This window comes from Colossoma macropomum, unplaced genomic scaffold (assembly GCF_904425465.1).
Source record: "Colossoma macropomum unplaced genomic scaffold, Colossoma_macropomum, whole genome shotgun sequence".
Lineage (NCBI taxonomy): Eukaryota > Metazoa > Chordata > Actinopteri > Characiformes > Serrasalmidae > Colossoma > Colossoma macropomum.
In genome coordinates, this window is record NW_023494805.1 from 22,169,499 (window position 1) to 22,191,827 (window position 22,329).

General features: G+C 38.0%; 1 protein-coding gene across 7 annotated transcripts in view; it reads right to left on the minus strand.

The window, feature by feature from the left end:
* mark2b (MAP/microtubule affinity-regulating kinase 2b) overlaps positions 1–22,329 on the minus strand; it is a 60,929-nt gene that overhangs the window by 28,166 nt on the left and 10,434 nt on the right. For 4 of the 7 annotated variants that reach the window (XM_036597152.1, XM_036597154.1, XM_036597156.1 and 1 more), the window contains exons 2-10: positions 11,077–11,250; positions 10,688–10,741; positions 9,676–9,724; positions 7,730–7,795; positions 7,439–7,509; positions 6,713–6,769; positions 2,031–2,267; positions 1,734–1,853; positions 580–682 (exon numbers count right to left, since the gene is read on the minus strand). In XM_036597152.1, the coding sequence (XP_036453045.1) occupies positions 580–682; positions 1,734–1,853; positions 2,031–2,267; positions 6,713–6,769; positions 7,439–7,509; positions 7,730–7,795; positions 9,676–9,724; positions 10,688–10,741; positions 11,077–11,250 (931 nt within the window). The remainder of the gene's footprint in view (positions 1–579; positions 683–1,733; positions 1,854–2,030; positions 2,268–6,712; positions 6,770–7,438; positions 7,510–7,729; positions 7,796–9,675; positions 9,725–10,687; positions 10,742–11,076; positions 11,251–22,329) is intronic. The other 3 variants (XM_036597153.1, XM_036597157.1, XM_036597158.1) reach the window with 1 other exon arrangement.

Here is a 22,329-nt window from a genome sequence, read left to right on the forward strand (position 1 = left end):
GCCCGTTTTGAATTCATCTTTTGTGATGTCACAAGAACAAACTCATCCTCATATATCCACCAATCCAGCCTATAGTAGTTTAGCCCTATTCATATTGTAGTTCTAGGTAGTGTTTCAGTTCTAAGTGTCTTTTGAGGCACTATAAAGGATAGCTATTCAGAAGAGATCATTTATTTATCAGTTTTATAGGCACAGTAATAAAAAACAGCCTGTTTGATTTAAAGGGATAAAGAGAAGCTGGAAAATGGTCATGTAGAAATGAATAATGACCTCAAGAGAAAAAAGTCCAAGAAAAATGTATGAAAATATATAATATTGTATGACTCTTTATGTACAATATATTATAAATTATATCAGGGAACTTTACATAGTATTGTAATCGTTTACCAGACAGAAACCACATTTTTTTTCAAAAAGGAAATGCACTATTTACTTAGCAGTATTGTAAAATGCACTATTCATATATACTGCACATTATTGTACAACACCAATGTAGCTATAGACAATATATCACACAGCACTGTCTCTTAACAGCATTTCTCTTTGTGTGCATGCCTCAACTTTCTCTCCCACACACACCTGTTCTCTTGGGATCCTTGTAGTCGGGCTGGGGCTCAATGTAGGGCTTCAGTTCATCTTCCTCATGACCCACATTCATCCAGTGGTCCTTCATGATCTGCTGCTGAGAGCAAGAGAGAGATAGAGACAAAGAGGAGGAGGGTGAGGGATAGAAGGAGAGAGAGCGAGAGAGAGAATGTAAAAAAGATAGACAGAGAGAGAGAGAGAGACAGACAGACAGACAGAGAGAGAGAGAGAGAGAGAGAGAGAGAGATTTAAATTTTTCAAAATTAATTTGAAGTTAATCTCAAATTTTGAAAAATGTACACAACTGCAGAAATTACAAATCTTTTTTGGACAGGGGCAGACAGTCCCCTTCGCTGCCAGTACGCAACATGTCACCGCCTGAGAGACAGTGGGTAATACCTCCACCCTACTGACCCCCACCCTACTGACCCCCACCCTACTGACCCCCACCCTACCGACCCCCACCCTACTTATTTATGTTAAAAATTGCAAATGTGTCATAAGTTTATTAAGTAGCATGGTTATACTTACACTGATAATAATAATACTGTAATACTGTGATTATAATAATTAATATGGTTATCATGTTAGTTCTTTTTGTTATTTTATTTTCATTATTGTTTTCATTGTTCACTGCTACTGTTGTGATGCTTTAGCAAAACTGTACTTCACAGTCATGCTAATAAAGCTATTCTGAATTGAATTGAATTGAATAGAGAAAGAGAGAGAGAGAGAGAGAGAGAGAGAGAGAGAGTATACCAGGGTTTATAATTAAATAATACACACGTGTTTTGCAGTTATAAAGCATAACGGTCATTTAATTCAGCCATTCTTTTCAATCACGAGTATGGCTTCTGATGCCTTATTAATTAATTGGTCAATATTCTCACTGTGTGCATGTGGCACAGTTGTGAAGAATCCATCAGCATGAGTGGAGGCAGTAATAGATCTACAACAGAGCATTCAGTCATATTTATAGGCAAGTTGCAGAGCGTGGACAAAGTCTCAGGGTAAGACTACACTGCATGCAAAGCCCTGCTACTGTTTGGTGGACAGTGCAATGGACAAGCTGCGAAAAGAATTAGTAGACGGTAACTGTAGTTCTGGACTTAGTGTTTTTTTTTAATCAAATAAAAAAATATGCACACCTCCAGACTGCCTCTTTTGGTGGGGTTGAGGATGAGGAATTTCTTCAGCAGGTTTTCACAGTCTGTAGACATGTAGAAGGGAATCCTATACTTTCCCCTCAACACACGCTCTCTAAGCTCCTATGCGTGAGAGAGAGAGAGAGAGAGAGAGAGAGAGAGAGATGAGAAATGAAGCAAAGCATCAACTTTAAACACTCTTTGTCGATGAGTAAATAACATATTTCCCATTATTATATTTCCATTTCTCCAACTTATCTTTCTCTAACAATACTTCTGAACTTCTCACGCTCATCTTACTTTCAAGTTCTGCCCATCAAAGGGCAGTGACCCGCTGACCAGCGTGTAGAGGATGACACCCAAGCTCCAGACGTCCACCTCTGGTCCGTCGTACTTCTTGCCCTGGAAGAGTTCTGGGGCGGCATACGGGGGGCTGCCGCAGAACGTGTCCAGCTTATTCCCCACCGTGAACTCGTTACTGAAGCCAAAGTCTGCAATCTTAATGTTCATATCTGCATCCAGCAAAAGGTTCTCAGCCTAGGAAGCAGAGGAGGGAGAGAGAGAGGAAGAGGAGGAGACAGTATTGACGGTGTGCTACACATTATGGGAAATATAGTACATCATAAATGGTTCACACAGGAAATAAAATATATGGCGAAACACTGTCCTTAAACAATCTGACCAGTTGACAACAATCGGCTACTGTATATCCTGGTGAAGGGTCATTATCAGGCACTTATACAAAATATAACTATTTTATATGCATTAATATGTATGTTTATTAATACTACTTCTCCTCCATTCTGTTAAGTGTATGTTTTTCCACAATGGAAGCGATTTGTTGTTGTCTGTGTACTTGTCCATATATCATTTGTTTTGTATTTTACTTTTTCCCTGAATTCCAATTAGTTATGATTTACATACTTCATTTTACATGACCATTTTCTAATTTCTCTTTATCCGTTAGCTGTTTTTTGTTACTGTGTAGCCTCGTAAGACAATAAAAAAGGAAAGGAAGGGGGGCTGTGACCTTTCAAACATTTGCTGGTTAAAGAAGGAGCAGAGGGTTTAAGGGGCAAAATATAAAAGCAGTACAAAATGAAGATGAGTCAGCAAAGAATAAAAGACAACTATAAAGTCTTCCCAGATCAGCAACTTCCACATAATCTTCCACTCACTTCAAAGTGTCTCACTCTCTCAGCCCTCTGAGCTTTTTTTCCAAATTGCCTTGATGAGCCCTCTCATGCATGCAGATGTGCATGTATGCGTGCATGCCTGTGTGGTGGTGTTGAAATGCACGAACACCCTAAGCGCTGCCACTCAAATGTTTATCCACCAACGTTAGCCAAGCGGGAAGGCCGCGTTGCCTAGCAACAGATGCAGAGTGCTAACTGGGCTTGGCTGGCAGAGTTAAATATTACCCGCCTAACATGGACCAACTTTCACAACATTACACACGCACACGGCACACACAGACACAGGCTGCGCTTTCAGAGCACTCTTAGGCCCAATCCCATTTCTTTTTACCCCTACCCCTTGTTTTTGAGTGTCACCCTAACCCCTTACAAAGTTACAAGGGGTAGTGTTTGAAATCTTGCCCTACGAAATGGAACAACCTTCAAATAAAAAAAAACAAAAACAAAACAAAACAAAACCTTGCTTCAAGAGGCTACTAGCGGTGGCCTGTAGGCGACCCGGCCCGTCTTCATTGATAGCAGAGGAGGGTAAAGTTCAGCGACCTCGCTGCTGGGCTTTAGTTATATTTAGGGCATCATATGCTTTCAAAGAGGGGGTATAAGACAATTATTTATTATCGCCCACCGCTGATTCTTCAGACATATGACGCTGAAATCAGCTATCGCCAGCTTCTTGTTCGAGTTTTCCCGTTCCACCTTAAATGGTGCAGCAGTTACATTCTGGCTCTTCAGGCGTCAGTACTGCTGCACTATTTAAGGCGGCACAGGAAAGTTAGCTAGCTAGCTACCGAGAGATTAGCATGCTATTAGCGATTTTCTGTGCTTGTTATGAAGAAAATTACCATTTTTATTTTTTTTTCCTCATAACACTCTGTTTGGAGTGAGCCTCAGAAAAACCTCAGTTTGGAGGGCCATGTAGCCCTAACACTTCGCCCTACCCCTCTATCTCAACAAAAATTGGGACACCAACCAGAGGGCTAAGGGCTAAGTGGTAGGGGCAAGGGGTGAAATGGGATTGGGCCTTAGTGAATGTGAGGTAACAGTCAGCGTTCACACACACACACACACACCTCACCTTCTACAGCGCTTTCAGTCTGGTGAATACCACGAACACAAACATACAGACAGCAGAGACAATGACACAAGAATATACAGTCTGTGCCAAGTCTTCAACATATTATCATATCATCAGTATTGTAAAGTCTTATATCTCCAAAACTGAAACTTGTGAAGAAAAGCAAAAAAAAACTTCAACGTACATTAATGTACAAAATCCATTATTTCATTCTAGGTACTTTCTATTGATCTATACATCACAAAATGTTCTTGCAATATAATGGGAGGCTGGTGTTTTCAATTTGTGTTAAAAAAAAAAAAGAAAAACAGGTTTTGATATGACTGTGACACTCCATGTGCACGGTCATCCGCAAAAGTTTGAACACCCTTGTCAAATGACATGTTCTGTTTTCTTTCTAAGTGAAATTAAAAAAACATATCCTCTACAGGGAATATGCTTATGGCTTTTTGCATATATTTCAGTACACAACTCATTCATTTGCTGATTTAACACAGCATATACATAACATATATTTGTTTGTTTGTTTCTTTATTTTTCTTTGTCCCCCAATATGTTAATTTAAGTACATAAACAGTTATTGCGCATTAAAATGTGCACAAGTGTGTTCTGACACGTTCGGGTGTGTTAACTTACTTTCACTTATTGCATCAAAACATACAATCAGACAAGGGGTACTCAAACTTTTGTATATGACTGCATGTGATATGTACTATATTAACTACAGATTCATGATGATGAATCATATCGATATCGGCCGATATTTGCTTAAAAAAATTATCGGCATTGGACAGATGTTTAGACTTGGCTGTATTTTAAGACTGACAGTTGATGATGTAGTAATCTAAGAGCAGAATGTTTAGGCTGTGCAATACAACCCACTAGAAATATATCACTGCTGTTAGAACAAAACCTCGTATCGACAAAATGGTAACTTCATAGGAAAAGGAAAAGCATTCTTCACTTATACTGTAAATCAAATGTGAAGAGTAGCTGGAGTTTTCAAATTATGAGAAAAAAAAGGACATACAAGGTTTATACACAACAGCATGTTACATTTCTCTGTAAAGCTAATTCAGGTGAATCTAGCCCCTATTTTTACATTTTATAAAGTTTTTTGTATTGGCATCAGCAGATGGCCTGCAAATCCAATATCAGTGCATCTCTAGCTTTCACAAGTAAAATACTGCCTGTTGTGGCTTTCTGACACCTTGCAAGCCTTATATTGTGTGTCTGCTTGGAAATAATGAAATGCATTTGGCTTAGCTGGCTGACTGCACACTTAGCAAGGCATCAAAAGTTTAGGCTGCAGTCACAGATACAGTAATAGTAATACAGTGGGGTCCAAAAGTCTGAGACTACAAGTGAAAATGCTTCTACTTTGCATTCTTTTCTATTTTTTTTATTACACATTATATCATCAGCATAACAATTTGAGTGAGTGGAATCTTCTAAATATTTCCATACATCAGAATTTCTTAGTATTTGGTACAGTATGTCCCTCTTTTGCTTTAATGACAACGTGCACCCAAGTGGACACTGAACACAGGCTTAAATGGAAGAAATAGGCCTTTTGTACCAAGGCGTTATCATGGTCAATGTCATAAATTTGCTTAATTGAAACAGAGACTTAAAAGCTTCCTTGGTTCAATGTCAAATTCTAATATTTTTGTAATTTTGTTGTTTTTCAGGTTTAACTGGGGAAAAAATCTCAGATTTTTAATGCAGACAAAACTGATTTTTTCCTTAAGATTTTTCACTGTAGCTCTTAACATTTACGGGCAGCTCAACATTTAAAAGTTTTTATCATTGCTAAAACTTTTCATAATTCCATATACCCTCTGTTTATAATTTACTCTTTATAATTTCAATAATGCAAAGCTTTAATGGAGATCTTTGTTTGTGTGTAAGAAGGGATTATTCTGCACTCAGCACTGTGGAGTAGTTGCTTTTAATTTAGCAGTCTGAGGAAAACAGTGAGTATTACTGTAATCTGCTCTTCTGTGTTACTATAGTAATGCACACTGTGTGCATGTTTGTGTGTGTAATGTGTGTGTGGTTCACATCTGTGTGGTCGGTACAAAGCATATTTAATCTAAAGCTCAAACTACTTCTCTGAGATGAAGGGGGGGTTTAACTCCTGCTACCATGGTGACTGTGATTAACTCGAAAGCTCAAAGGTCAGAGTGACAGGGTTCTGGACCAATACAGCGAAGAGGTGAAGGATGGGTGTGGCATTGTCATGGGAGAGAGGGGAGTGGGTGATCAAAAGGCTGTAAAACAGAAGTGTTCTGAGCTGTGTACTGTTCTTTACAGTAGAGAGAGAGAGAGAGAGAGAGAGAGAGAGAGAGAGAGAGAGAGAGAGAGAGAGAGAGAGAGAGAGAGAGAGAGAGAGAATGTTGTGAAATCAAGCTGTGCGGTCAAACAGGCAGTGTGTGCAGGACTGTGATGATATGTATTCCTACATGCACTCACGTGTATTCTAAAAAAGAAAAAAAAACCTTGAACTTATCAGGGGATTTTATTTCCTGATTAATTCATGCAGCGCTCAGAGATGTTTTAAGATAGGAGGGCTGTAAGAGCCATTAGAGAACAAACGGAGATAAAAAAAAATGCTCCTGCTCCTGTCCTCTTGCATAAGAGACGAAGCCCTGAAAGGTCACTCACATACACACACAGTCCCTCTGAATAAAGGTATAGCCATCACTTACCTTCAGGTCCCTGTGTACAATGCACTTCTGGTGGCAGTACTGCACTGCAGACACAATCTGGATAGATAGATAGATAGATAGATAGATAGATAGATAGAGAGAGAGATGCAGAGATGAAATACAGTGAGAGAAACGGACAGATAGAGACAGACACATAGGCAAACAGACAGATAGATACAGAGAGAGGGAGACAGAAAGAGAGAGAGAGAGAGAGAGAGAGAGAGAGATGCAGACAGAATGACAAAGACAGTGAGAGAAACGGATGGACAGGCAGACAGACAGACAAACAGACAGAAGAAAACATAGTAACAGAGAAAGACAAAGAAAGATAGTAAGAGAAACAAAAGGTCAGGTAGACAGACAGACAGAAAAGGAGGAATAGACAGATGGACATATATACAGACAGAGAGAAAGACAGTGACAGGCAAGTAAAAAGAGAGAGAAAGGTACATAGAGACAGAGAAAGTGAGGGAGAGAGAGAAAGAGAGAGAGAGCAGACAGAGCTTTTACTAAGATAAGTGAATTAGGCTGTGGTGCTCAGTGCACATGGGAACTGTCTCACTCTAAATGAGACGTTCTGTCTGTAATTAAACTGTCACCATTAAATACGAACACACGAGAGCTTATAAGTTTAATGAGTCCTGTGTCTCTCCGATACACACAGGCAGTTAAGCAGACAAAACACACTTTACCTGTAAAATATTAATACATCACACACACACTCACCTGTCTAAATTTGGCACGTGCCTCCTTTTCTTTCATCCTCCCATGAGCGACGAGGTAATCAAAAACCTCTCCTACATAATGGAAGAGAAGACCACACAAACAAGTGAATGATATGAAGGACAGAGAAAGTAAAAGGAAGAGAAGAAAAGGACAGGAGAGAGAGAAAGTTAGGGAAGAAAGAGAATAAGATAGCATGAGGATATTTAAACCCAGTGTTCAAAGTGCTTTGAGGAGAGTACTCATCACTTGATAAGATTGCTAGTGACAGCAGGCCTCAAACAGCCCCCTCACCTCCACTGGCGTACTCCATAACCAAATACAGCGTCTTCTCCGTCTCGATCACCTCAAATAACTTCACTAGAGGGAGGGGAAAAAGGGGAAGTCAGAGAGAAAGAAAGAGAGAGAGGATCATTATCAGTCAAAACATGTCAACAGAGAGGTATTTAGAAGAGGGTTAACTGGGGATTTGGCAACCCGTGGGCAACCGTACACTGCAACTGAAGGTCGGTTACAAATGTTGCAGCATTCTGGCAACAGTCTGTGTCCAAAACATTAGGATGCATGCAATAAAAAGCATTTCAGGTGAAATCAACTATTTCCATATATAAAGCAAAATACTATACAGTTTAACTGCAGCCAAGCAATAACAACTGAAGCATGAATATATACCACATATACATAACAAAAAAAAAGACAAAGGTCAGTTTAAATGCTAGCTTCCATTAAAACTAAATGACGAAGTCTGAAGTATAAAAAATTACATAATGAATTACACAAAACATAATAACACAGCTAATAAAAAGAAATATGAAACAGTTAAGGATGTCCACAACTATCAGTCCAGTAACACTTTCACCAGACTGGATAATTACAAATTATGCCATACTCCGTATATTTCTGATACAGGATTTTTAAAGGTAATGTCCAGAGTACTAAAGTACACTCTAACAATATAAAAATCAGTGGACCGAGTCACAATCAGTCATATCCGATTATAACAAACGTTAATTAATACATGCACTCGTTTTTGGACAACAATAAAACTCTCAGGCTATTTTCAAGTTGTTCTTAAAGGTCCACATCCTGCAATATTTACATGACAATACTCTGTCTTTGAGCATTTTTAAGCCTTAGAATTAAACATGCTGTTTTTGTTACTGTGCCTGTTCTGATTGGCTGCTCTGTATTGAGCCTCACTCAAAAAAAAATCCAGGCTGAAATAATTTCAGCATGAACAGGTAGGGCTAAGCTGCTGTAGGCTGAAGGGGTGAATATATGCAAATGTATTGGTTTTCATGACATCACAAAAAACAACAACTCTTTCATTTCAAAAAACTTCCTGTAACTGGTCCGAAAGTGCGAACCGATACTAGCAGACATTTTGTGATAAAATTACATTATCCAATCTCCCCATCTAAAATTCCATAAGAATAGTAGTTTAGTTTAGTAGCTCCTGTAGTCTTAGTGTATTTTTAACAATAATCCTCAATCTTTTCAAATTAAATTAGCGAAATTTAAGATTTCAGGATGCACTGAACTGTTTCCTAAAGAATCGTAAACAAATCACAGATAGAAGAGATTCATACTCATGCCTAATAATCTTAACTACAGTTGCTGTGCTATTGATGCCACTGTGTATATTTCTCCATGGCAGTTAGAATGTCTTAGAATGTTTATTATACATAATCGAAGCAAAATGGCTGTAACTCTCCTCATTTTAATCCGAAGAGGCCCTGACAAAGCAGAAAATAACCACTGCAATAAATGGTGATCTTAACCACTGAGACGTTTGAGTAAAAGTCAGTAAAGCGGCCAAGCAGATCTACTGGTGCGAGTTACTCTTGATCTTGCCGCCAACAGGGCATGCTGCAGCAAAGCACAGGCTGCCATCGTAAAAAGCTGCCCATATTCAAATCCTTAATACAGAGCATTAAACTGGTTAAAACGGGGCCGATTCCTCCTCTCTCTTTCTTGTGCAGCACCCTCAAAGCATCCATGGCTTTCCCTTTCATATTTCTGCTTTCATCTTTCATATTTACGAGTGCTGGCTACACACTAATGAGCTACTGCTGCCATCAAGGCCATCGGGGCCACACACACACACACACACACACACACACACACACACACACACACACAGTCCTGAATGAAACAAAGTATCACTCACACACAACTGTAACAGCAGAGTCAGACAGTCACACTGCACAACTATACAGGGTGCTGAAGAATTTACTCACCTATGTTTGGATGATTTAAAAGCTTCATGATTCGCACTTCTCGGAACAACTGAGGGCAGAGAGAAGAAAGAATGCAGCTTCAGAAGATTCCCATCAACTGTAATTATCAGGTCCACCCTGTTAAAAGCTTTTAACCCTTAAGGTTAATCTTCATACTTTTTACTGTAATTTGAGTTCAGGTTCAGTCTCAAATGGTTAATTATTATTATTATTATTATTATTATTATTACGTCAGAAAATGCACATTCCTCCATACTTAAGTATATGTGCCAATGCTAGCCACCTGGCTAATTTTCAACTGTAGTTCCTATGGCCTGATACAAACCAAAACAAAATACATTACATACAGACAAAACTAACATTATAAGAAGCAACAAACAAAAAGAACAGAAAAAATACTTTAGATATTTTCAAAGATTGTTCTGAAGTCTTGCAAAATTATATTAGCTTTTTTTGTTTACATTGACATTTGTATTATAGACAACCTCTGGTACAGTACGTAAACCTAATCTTTGATGCATGGTGTCAAACTAAAACAAATAATACTGGTTAATTATATGCAGTACATGGGTAAGAATCCTCTAAAGAACAGGAAAACTTCAACCTGAACAGTAACACAGTTTTCCAAAATATGGCTGAAGATGCAGAAGCAAGTATTTTGATTTGCTACGGTGAAAAAAACTCCTCACTTGAAAATTCAGATTTTGTCACTTTGTCTGGCAAATTTATCTATTATCTTTATCTAACTTTAAACAACCTATACATTACTTAAATCTACCAAGACCTGCAGTAAGAAAAGACACTCTATTCTAAAAGTTTCTAACAGTCAAGTAAGATTTAGGAGAGAATGCAGAGGCTGGTGTGTCCATTTTATGAGCCGGAGGACTCGCCCACCCCTCACTAAAGGAAGTCATTCAGCCCCTCTTCCTGTAATTAGCCCCTTTATGCATACCCTCAAGAGAGACAGATCAAAAAGAAAAGAAAAAAAAAAACAGAGAATTTGCAGACTCACTTTTTGAAGACTAGAAGAGTTGAGCTGTGTCTTGTCTATGATTTTTACAGCAACCTAAAATAGAAAAAAGGAAATTAAAAAAAACTTAAGTGTCACACTCATTAATAGTGAATCAGACTGACAGAGTCTAGTACCGTCATTATCAACTGTTAAAAATTGAGCTTTTGATCAATGATGCTGACAACTGAAAATTCAGAATAATTAACCTTACAGAACAGATAATACACACTATGCAAACTGCCAACTTTGATCATTTTTTTTAACTGAGTACTTGACTTTAATTGAGCCATCATGACAGAGAGACATGAGGGGAGTCCACAAGGAGACTCGCACAGAAACGCACAGACGGTCAGAGAACTGGATACAGGTCAGACGAAGGCTCTGGTTACCTCCTTCCCCGTTAGGACATGTCTGGCCAGTTTAACTTTAGCAAAGTTGCCCTTGCCGATGGTCTTCAGCAGACGGTAGTTGCCGATGTGTGGCTGCTCGTCCGCTGTTGTAGCAACTGGGTTTCGGCAGCGCGGCATGCTGGGTCGCCCGCCTGCTTTTGAGTCCAATGAGGTCTGAGGAAGAGTGAAAGAGAGAAGATTACTCACTCATTAAGATACTCGTTCAAACTAAACTTCCCTATGACAACGTAACACAGCGACAACATAACAGAGTGACAACAAGTCTGGGTGTGTAACACGAGTGTGTGTGTAGTATGTGCAGTGTGATCCAGGCAGACAGGTGAAGCTGGTTAGGGTCACAGACCAGGAGGCTCCAGAAAGACAGGACTACTGAGAGGCACAGGCAGCTTTCTACAATCGTAATCTCAACAAGCAATTTTTTCAACCATCTAATAATGCCAAAACAAAAGTCCTGGCTAAAAATCTCCGCGCTGGAGAAGAGGAAGCCTCAAACACACCTAAACAGGCCTGATGCAATGTTTGTTCAGGATTTGTGGAAGTTGGCTGTTTTTGGACTTTCCTTAGCCGTTTACAGTTTATTAAGCATTACTGGCCGTGTGTTCAGAGCAAAGACAAGGATAGTGACATCTTTAAATGATGTTTACTGTAATTTGCTCTTTCTTTCTACATAAAAGTATTGAAAAGGACTATTGGGTTTTCATTGCACTTTCCTGTTGGCACTGGGGGGACAATGTTCCTAGTCATCAATTGCCCCAACTTTTCTGGAATGTGTGGCAGGTATTAGTTTCAAAATGAATGTATATCTGCAAAATGTGTGTGTGTGTGTGTGTATATATATATATATAAATCTATATATATTTATATATAAATCTATATATATTTATATATCACTTCTTTACTTACATTTAAAAGTTAAAACCATCTTTGCCTTCTCCTATAAATTTGGTGTTGTGGACAGCAATAATATGTTTTCCAACAAAGTCAGAACATTATTTTAATGAAAATGCATACAAATATAAACATGCACACAAACATGCACTCTATATTTGATAACGGCAATGTGCATGCAATACTATATAGAGTAATAATAGTACTGTAAACTTGGGACTGTTGAAGTTTACAGTTTAACCTTTCACTAGAACAGTGTCAGCTAAACATTTATTATAAAGTGCACAAGTCTCCATATTCAGCAGTTTAACACTGAGGTTTTCCAAGATGTAAAAAAAAAAGCTTGTGAAGGCAGAGACACTGTAATTTAGTCACAGATTCTTTCCCAACTAAATACTGTCACACTTGCACCAAAGCAGCCTCTGAAGTGAACCAGGAAGTTACAAAACAACTTGTCCTGTTTTGAATTTAACTGCATCATCACAGCGACTCAGTGGTGGCTAGAAATAACATTGGCATATTGACCCCAGGAGCTGAGCCCATGAAACATGGCCAAACATGATGTGCTTCAATATTTACAGATGTAAGAAGAGTTTTTAACATGCAAATACAGCATAATAAATTAGTGACAGTAGGACAAATGGAAAATACAGAATGAAAGCAGAGCAGCAGCAGCTTGCAATGCTGAATATGATAATCGCATAAGCATTCACTAGATTTAGGACCATCCCAACTCCTAAAAGCTCCCTAATCCAGTCAAATTACCTACAAGCTCCAAACACAAATCCCAGTTCCAATCCCCCCAATTTACCACATTAAAAAAGCTAAACATACAGTTTAGAGCAGCTAGGCCCATCTGCTGAACGTGAACCACTCAAATACTCTCGCACACACAAAAAATACAAGGATTTCTTATTTGCTGGTTCCCCAGCGAAGAATACAGTATTTGGTGCCACTGTCACTACAGACAAATGACACATATGAGTGCAATGTTTAAAAAAAAAACAAAAAAAAAAGTAAACACAACTTCATATGTGTGAAATTCATGTAGATTTAATTGCAATTTAAACTGAACATAATACTTTCTGTTAACCATATGAACCCAAGCACCAGAAAAAACAGCCACTTCTTTAAATCGGCCAAGGCACTATGCTATGTGCACGTCCCCACTGGAGAGAGCAAAATCATTTTAGTAATTTCAGCATATAGAACCAGAGCTTTTTATGTGCTACTGTGTTTTCTATCACTGTATGAAATAAGCACAAGGCTTCTTTTATTATTGGAGGCACAGTGTTTTCTTCTACACGACAGCATGAGCTCACTAAAAGCGCTGTTCAATCGATAAGTGCTTTATTTACTGTCTTTTATTTGTTTAAACTGAGTAAAAATAAAGTGTGACTGATTTGTGACTTACATTCCTATTCATGTTTTTCTGTGTGCATAAAATTGGTTTGTGAGACAAGCTGAATAAAACCCAAGAATTTTTTTCTTTGTCAGATCATGTTTACACACTGAAATAAAAGCAACCGCATTCAGAAATTGTGTTAATAACGGAAAGCAGAAGATAAAACAGCAGAAAGAGCCACTTTGTGTCAACCTTGAAGTGTTAACAATGACATGTATCCCCACTGTCCCCCTCGCAAATGTGCACTGACATATAAACATATACATTTCTTACTGCTTAGATAAAAAAAGTTTTTTCACATCAGATAAACACATTCTGACACACCTTTGCTGTCAAAAAATGTTGTTCAGGGTATAAACACTCTTATCGAGGCGGCACTCAGTCAGTAAAATAATAGTACCAAACACTTTCAGTTGCTGTTTTAATTTGCATTGTCTGCTTATGCCTTGTCTTTTTTTTTAGTTTACTTTTTTAAAAAAAGTTATGAACATGTACAAATATGCATCTTTCCTCAGAAGAACTGAACATTGTGTACCTTTAAACCCATTTAAGGTGCAGAACTGGACTTCAAGGACTTTGTTGGACCTTACAGGGTATATTTACATTGTTTGTATCTTGATGGACAATAATCTACCCATACAATACCCTTTTCTGACATTGTTCCTTACACATTAACAGAAATCGCTATGCCATCAAACATAAATGGCAATACTTTATCAGTAAACGAGTGATCTACTGATTATTTTCATGATGAATCGAATAATCCGTTTTTTTTTATAAAGACAGAAAACAATAATGGACGTAACAACAATAACAAGCTATTTATACTTCACACAAAAAGATAAAAACAAGAAAAACACGCAATTTAAAGAAAATATATTAACATCGTGGCAAAATACATATAAACGCATTTGTCTATCAGGAGGTCAGTTGGGGAATTCAAATTATGCATTATCATCATACAAACTGCTAATTAACCATTGCTGATTAAATCAAGAAGGTCAATTAAATCAATGATATAAAAATGAAGTAATCACATTTAATTGATCACTTCTGACAGTCCTACACACACACTCCATCTGAGGTGAAAGAGAAGTCTCTCTTTTATATCTGAATGAAAGAGATGAAGGTCTTGAGGACGTTCAGTAATTACAAAGTGAGTGAGGTGTTCACTGTGCAAAGAGCAAAGACAGACACACTGCACACTAAGATTGCTCTGTCTTCAAAGACTAACTCGATCAAAGTTCAGAGGAGTACAATTAACATCCTGACGTCATGGCACAATTCAGAGACACATACTCGAACACAAACACACAAACTACTTACTTCTAAACCAATTCACACAATGTCAATTTAACAGTCACAGCATTTTAGAAATGCAGGAAAAGCCAGCCAAAAAACATGGGACCCCAACTCAGAGTGCGTGTGTGTGTACGTGTGTGTACTTCTGTGTATGTGTGCGTGTGTGTGTGTGGACTCAGGCTGAGTAAGCCAAGAGCAGTAGCAAAAGTCAGGGTGTGGAAAGAGGAGACACTGACACAGTGCTGACAGCTACTGAGGATAGGGCTTTGACTTTAGAGGGCAACACACAGACACCCACCCACCCACACACAGACACACACACACACACACACACACACACACACACACACACACACACACACACACACACACACGTTCCATATATAAAGCACAGCCTTCATTTCTGTCAAATCAGCCATTAAGATACAACATATTATTATTACATACAGGTACTTACATATAATACAGATGGGACAAAAGGCCACTTTTTCCAGTCAACCTGGACATTTAGTTATTCATTACTGTATAATCCAGCCGCATAAGGAAAGTGAAAGTCAAATAGAAAAAGGAAAAAAAACAGGAGTTTCCAGAACTGGAATTCAAATATTGTCCAAAGACAAAGATTCCTAACACTCACAAGTGAAGTGATAGAAAATACAGCAGAAAACATACGTTTAATACAAAATTACACAGCAGCAACTTCCACTATTTGCTAGAGGCTGGCTTTCAGTTTTGCTAAGAAATCTGCAGGAATATTTTTCCACAACTCTAAAAGTTGGTTGTATTTTCTGCTTCTCATGATCCAGGTATTTGAAAAAACATTTAGTGATGTTGAGGTCTGGACTCTGGGGTGGTCAGTTCATTGGTCTGAGAACACCAGCAGCTTCGTTGTTTGATTTGCAAATGTTCCTCTTGGTTTCAAACCTAAACTTAGTAAACCTTAAAACTTAGTAACCATAAAGAAAAGGTTTTGCCCTTGTGATACACAAACACACACACAGACACACACTGTACAGCACAGTGTTCATCACAGGTGGATTTTAGACCTTGGCATTATATATGTGTGTGTGTGTGTGTCCTCATGCAGCTGATACAGAAGCAGGGTGGTATGGGCGGATCTATCATTACATCATCGAGATAGCACACTCACACTGACTCACGCACACTCTTTCTCTCTCACACAGACACAACTTAGCTTTGTCCTCTGTTTTCTCTTCACAGTTAAAGACTCTATATACATCCTGACTCGACTGCTTATTTATTTATTTATAAAATCTCCCCTCTTAGCCACGACTCCCTCTCCCTTTACTTCATTACCCTTTCTCTGCGGCACACTGCCGGACTACTGAAGAGCACGAGGTGTTTTGCTGTCGACGCTTTTCTCTTCCCTTCACAGGCACAAATTCAGGCACTAAGCACTTCACTATCTGTACTTCACTTCTAGAGTCAGAATTACTACACCGTAGTTTAATCTCAAATCAAATGCTAACGTTTCAGAGCAAAAAGTATTAACATTTTACAATATGATCACTGACAAAATGTACCAGCAGTGCCAAAATAGCAATGGAAAAACATGGGCACCATGAGTTTTTTTACTCAATGCTTTGCCAAAATAAACTACTTAAAAAAAAATAAAAAATCAAACAATTGGACAAATAAAGCAATAAAATGGGATGATAGCACATTACGGTGACATCCAACCAGCTACTTGTTACTATGTATTAGGGTTTTAGTCAAGACCATCTTCGTCAAGTCAAGACTGAGTTCAAACAAAAGCAATACCAATTCATAATCCTTTGAAAGTAACTTAAATACTTCCAGTTCAAATTTCCTCCTTTTCAAATTGTACAGTGGAGTCAGTTAAAATCGAGCTATACCCCCTTACAGATTCACATCAGACAACAGAATTAAAGCTCAGAATTATAGTGTTTACTTTCATTTTATTATACTGTTTAAATGCAGTTACATAATTACACAACTATTTCCATCGTTATGCTATCAATGACATCAAATTTCATTCAAATTATATTCTGCATCAACAGGTTCTGCAACTTCTGACTTTTTGTTTGCTTTGATGTCAGAAACTGACTAAAAAATTGGCAAACGTGAAGAATGTTTTTATTTTCCGCAAGACTGTACACATAACAACAGGTTTTCGCGAAATTCAAATCTTAATAAAGTAATATTGATCCAAGGGTCCATTTCCAAATTTGAATTTTAATTCAATGCCCACTCTGAACAAATCCAACCAATGGAATGTTTTAGTTTTTAGGTTTGTTTTTTGTTTTTTTTTAAACAAAGCTAGATGGTTTTGGTCAATACCAGAGACTAACCGTGGCGAGACCAGTGGCCAAGAAAAAGAAAAATCCAAGAACAAATTTACTATTTACGAGTTACTGCACCTTACTATAACTTTACTGTTGTTGTTTACAGACTCTATAACAGTCCTCAGTTTAAGTCGGACTTTTTACGAGACATTCAGTTGTTCAATGTAATACAAATACTAATGATTTTAGAGCTGGCCTACATATTTCCAGTTACACTGTCTTTTTATAAGCCACAAAAAATTAAGGCTTAAAATAAATTCTATCAGCCACGACCTTATAACAAAACAGTTATTATTAGTATATGGAAAATGTCAAAAATAAATCAATTCTAAACATCCACACCTAAAGCTAAAAATGCAGAGATGTCAGAGAGATGCAGGTATATATATGATTACCATATACCAAGTATATTGAATATCAAGTATATAAATTTTGTAAAACGCTGTTCAGGCCCTAAACAAAACCCATGATACAGTCATGTGTACAGTGACACAACGATAACCTTCGTACTGCCCACCTCTAATTGTAGTACCTCATTTGTGTGTTGTGCGAACACAACAGTTGCAGAGTTGCGATAAAAGTGGTTAGTACTCTACAGTACTGGATCTGAGACACCCTGGTGATACAAGGTTGCTAAGGTGATGGTGGTGATACAACACACTCTCCGTGTTGATCCCAGAGCAGAACAGCAGGGTCAGGCTGGACCTGTTTTGACGTGGCTGCCATTATATTATCACTGACCTTTTCGGCTTCCACAGCAGTTTCTTCACAAATCTGAGATGGGGTGTGTGCACGAACCAAAAGTGCCTAGAAACCTGATATACTTACAAACAGCTGCACAACACAACCCCCTTCACTCTCTTAAACACACACACACACACAGATAGACACTCCACCATTTCTTCTTCTTCAAAAAAAAAAGGAAAACACCCTAGGTCGTGATTGCTGCGTTGCCATGGAGATCTATCGCTGCAGCAGTCCTCTCAACGCATTCACTTTCCCTTACCTTACTAAAGGATCACTCACTCTCTCCCTTCACCATTAACTCAAAGTGGCCATAATCACAATGTGATGGTCAAACGCCGGCAGGTTCAGAACACACAAATTTATTAGCTTATCTTACACCCACATACACACAAGCACAAATACAGTCATCTCTCTCTCACACACACACACACACAAACAACCAATTAGCTATGTGCTGGTATTCGGTAATTTGGTATACAGCAATAATAAAAACGCACTGTAACACTATTGTGGACACTTTAAAACAGCATCAATGCAATATAGTCAAACAAGCTGTCGTTTCACCAGACATTTTGGATACACAGCCTGGCTCTTCTTTCACAAACTCCAATTACACTGTCACGCTCGGGTCACATGATACACTCCCACCTCTGAGCAGAGCTTGCAAACAATCACAACAGCCACGGCACAGCAGAAGGAGGGGCATGTGTATGAAGTAAAATTCACAAAAACGTTTTTTTCCAAAAGTTTGTAGTACTGAACTCACTGTTAGCTTTATGTTAACATATAATGAAAATTCTCATATACAGTCAACCCCAGAATTACTGCCCCACCTCAAAAACTGAGCAAAGCAATTATATATATTATAAACAATACATACAATAATTCACATTATCCCTTAAAAATTTGGAGAAACTTCTTATCATTTATCTAAAAGAAAATCATTCCTACAAGAATTGTTTTATTTTATCAACAGTGTACTCTTTCTTGGATATGTTCCATGAAAGAAGCCTTTCCTAAGAGCAAGCCACAAAATGTTGTGCCTAAACTTTGCAAAATGTCATTAAAACTATAAATGGAATTGTGTGATTTGGTGAGATGAGAAAAATTGTAACTTTTTGATCATGTACACAATCATCATGTTTAGCGAAAAAAAGACTGCATACAACAAAAAGCATCTGACACCCTCTGTCAAATATGGTGATGGATCATTGATGCTTTGGGGCTGTTTTGCTGCAGGGGATCTAGTAAAAATCAACAGCATAATGAATTCCACTAAATATCAGGAGATTCTAGCCCAAAATCCGTTTGCCTCTGCCAGAAGGCTGAAATTTAGCCGTGGGTGGATCTTTCAGCAAGATACTGGCCCTAAACACACATCAAAATCCACATACAAATGGTTGCAGCAGCACAAAATCAAAGTTTTGCAATGGCCCTCTCAGTCTCCAGATTTGAACCCAACAGAAAACCTATGTACTGCAGAGGGCAATCCACAAGCAAAGACCCAAGAATATCAAGGAACTGGAAATGTTTTGCATGGAATAGTGGTCCAAGATCCCACAACAAGTGTTCTTCAACCTTGTTAAGCATTACAGAAAGCAGATCAGCGCTGTTTTTCTCGCCAGGGGAGGCTTCACCAATTATTACACTGAAGCAGCCAATACAAATAAATAAATAAAGAAATAAATAAATAAATAAATCTTTTGTTTGTTCCAAAACACACTAAATAAAAATGTGCAGTATACCCATTTTAAAAACTCTTTGAATGTGTGGTTGTCCTGTGATAGACTGGCGACCTGTCCATGGTCCAAACGACCCAGAAGGATAAGCGGGTTAGAATGAATGAATGAATGAATGAATGTGTGGTTAATTTAATATGTTGATTTTACCTCATTGTCATGAAGGGTGCCAATAATTCAGAATTGAAGGTACAATCTAAAAACAATTAGCATTATTGTTTCAGATTTTTTCAATTAGCATTACTGTTTCAGACTCTACCTCTTTGTGCTCTGGTCAGCACCTCAGAGTGAACCACATCTAGAAAATAGTTCTCAGAAGATCTCTCCTATACATTCTTTATTCTTGAATAATTTAAATCTGAATATAAGAATTTAAGGAAAATGTTAAGAAAATATTTCAGAAATTCAAATAAATAAATTTAAATACATTCTCCTCATCATTTTTTACTTATAACCTGTTACTGTAGCTTTAAAACAAATTTAAAGTAACCACTGACTAAAAATGTCCGTTGCATATCTGGTGCATTTTGTACTGTACTGACCAGCCCTATGTATTGTGCTGACGTGCTGCTAAAAGAACGGTAAAGCATGCTCTTGTGTTTAATTACGTGCAGACCAAAAGTTGGATTGGTCTAAGAATGAGGACATGTTGCACCAAACAGCATGTCAGTATCTCATCTGTGGTACATGCCACTAATAATACAGTAAAAAGAGAAGTACAGCAATGTGTCCACAGACTGCAAAACATAGGTCATGTCAAGTCCATGAAAGGGGGACATAAACAAAGTGTGAAACTGAAAAAACAAAAGAACGGATGTAGCTGGGGGTGGGCAATGATGACAGTTACTGTTAGAAATTACATCGTAATACACTTCATCATAGGTATCGTCAGTACTCCTGAAACATAGAACAACTGCATGTGTACCATAAACACCAACAAAGAACCTATAAACAACAACAACAACAACAACAACAAAAACAACAACAACAACAACAACAACAACAACAATAACAACAACAGCAGCAGCAAGTGTGAACTAACTGTATAAACTGCACAGTAACAAGTAGCTGAGTGGACATCTACACCTTGTGCCATTATCTCTTTAATTATTTTTTTTACCAATTTTCACCAGTTTCTCCTAATCTTTCCTAAAGCATTTTAATTCCAAACTAAAAATCATTGTTCTCACACTTTTTCATAGTCTTTTGCAAATGTGGCACTATTGATTTGCTGCTGCATTTAGTCTGTTCAAACGCAAACAACAGAAACCTAAATATTTCTATATATAGTTTACCATAAAGTTTTTCAGTACAATGATGATGTATTTTTTCCATATCACTGACCCTTAGACAGATAAACGGATGGATGGAGAGATGAGGGGACAGAGGAAGAAAAATATTCCAAGGTTTTGCAGGTAATGTGTTTAGGGTATAAATATCACACTGTCTCTATTTCCAACTGAGCTTGGTGACAGCCAAGGACACAAATAGACAGCAGTTGGACCTTCTTTCTGTTCCTCTCACCCTCTCACCCTCTCTCTATCTCTCTCTCACTGCCCATAACACTCCCTTCTCTCTCCGTCTCATCCTCTTCCAGTAAACTGTCAACAGCTAACAAATAACGCTGATATCAATGACATGCAACATTTTGGGACCAATCACACAGCTAAGCGTGTTAAAGTGTAAGTGTGTGTTGAGCCATCTTTAGTCTCATGAGTGAGCGGCAGGGGGTCACCAAATTAAGCTACATTATGGCTCCATAATAACTCGCTAATTGTGGCTAAAAACACTGTAACATCCCGATACAGCACTGATCCATTCTTAGTGAACGTTGCATGGAAATGGTATTTTCATATGCAACTATTGCTGCAGGGACTGTTACATTTACACTTGTGCCCGAAACAGAATCCTCTTACTTGGGTAGCTCTGTGGAAACTAGCTGCAGTAAATGGCTAAACCAAAACTGTAAGGGGGAAGCAAACACAGTCACAGCTTGCAAGTTGAAGGTCAAATGAAAGAACGCTAGAACAGTTCACAGTTCAGTAAAAGTTGTGATAGTAGTATATTATGATCTTTAATTTGGCCATTTGATGCCTTTTTGTCTGAGAGTCTTTCGCCTGATGACCAACTATATGAGAACAGAACATGACAGTGTTTTACCCAAGAGCCGAAGCCTTTCTGCCAAAAGTTCCATTATGCTCACGTGTGGGAACACTAGTGTCTTGCAATGGTTTGTATTAAGGAAATCAATAAATAAACTAGGTTTATTTAGTGATAAATGAGTCTTTACTGTAAGTAGGGGTTGTTACCACAGTAACCTGGTTACCCTGGGCCTAGTCACTACTATTACACTATAACTATAATTGATAACTGTAACAAAAGTGACAATTATCCGTCAGTAATGCACTGTTTAACTAAAACTGCTGGAATTTTCTGGCTCATGTAAAATGGTATTAGGCAAATTTTAGGTCCTTAAAATCAGCCTTACTAAAAATGACAAAATGTTCATATGGGTCAGGCATTGGTACAAAGGTATGGACTGCAGTTCTCCTCTTTCAATAAAAAAAAATAAATAAAAAATCAATAATTTTCTTACTGCAAAAATGCACTGTAACAGTGACTTACACACAAAGCAACTTACAGAGAGAGAGAGAAACTTTGAAGCCTGTTTAAGTTGCTGATACACAAACAAATAAGCTGATGGTGTCGCAGGACTGTTTCAAAGACCTTGATGACAGGTAGTGGTGTCAACCTAATCTTACTGTGATCATCTACTCACACACAGACATGCACACACACAAAGCTACTTTTAATGCACCCATAT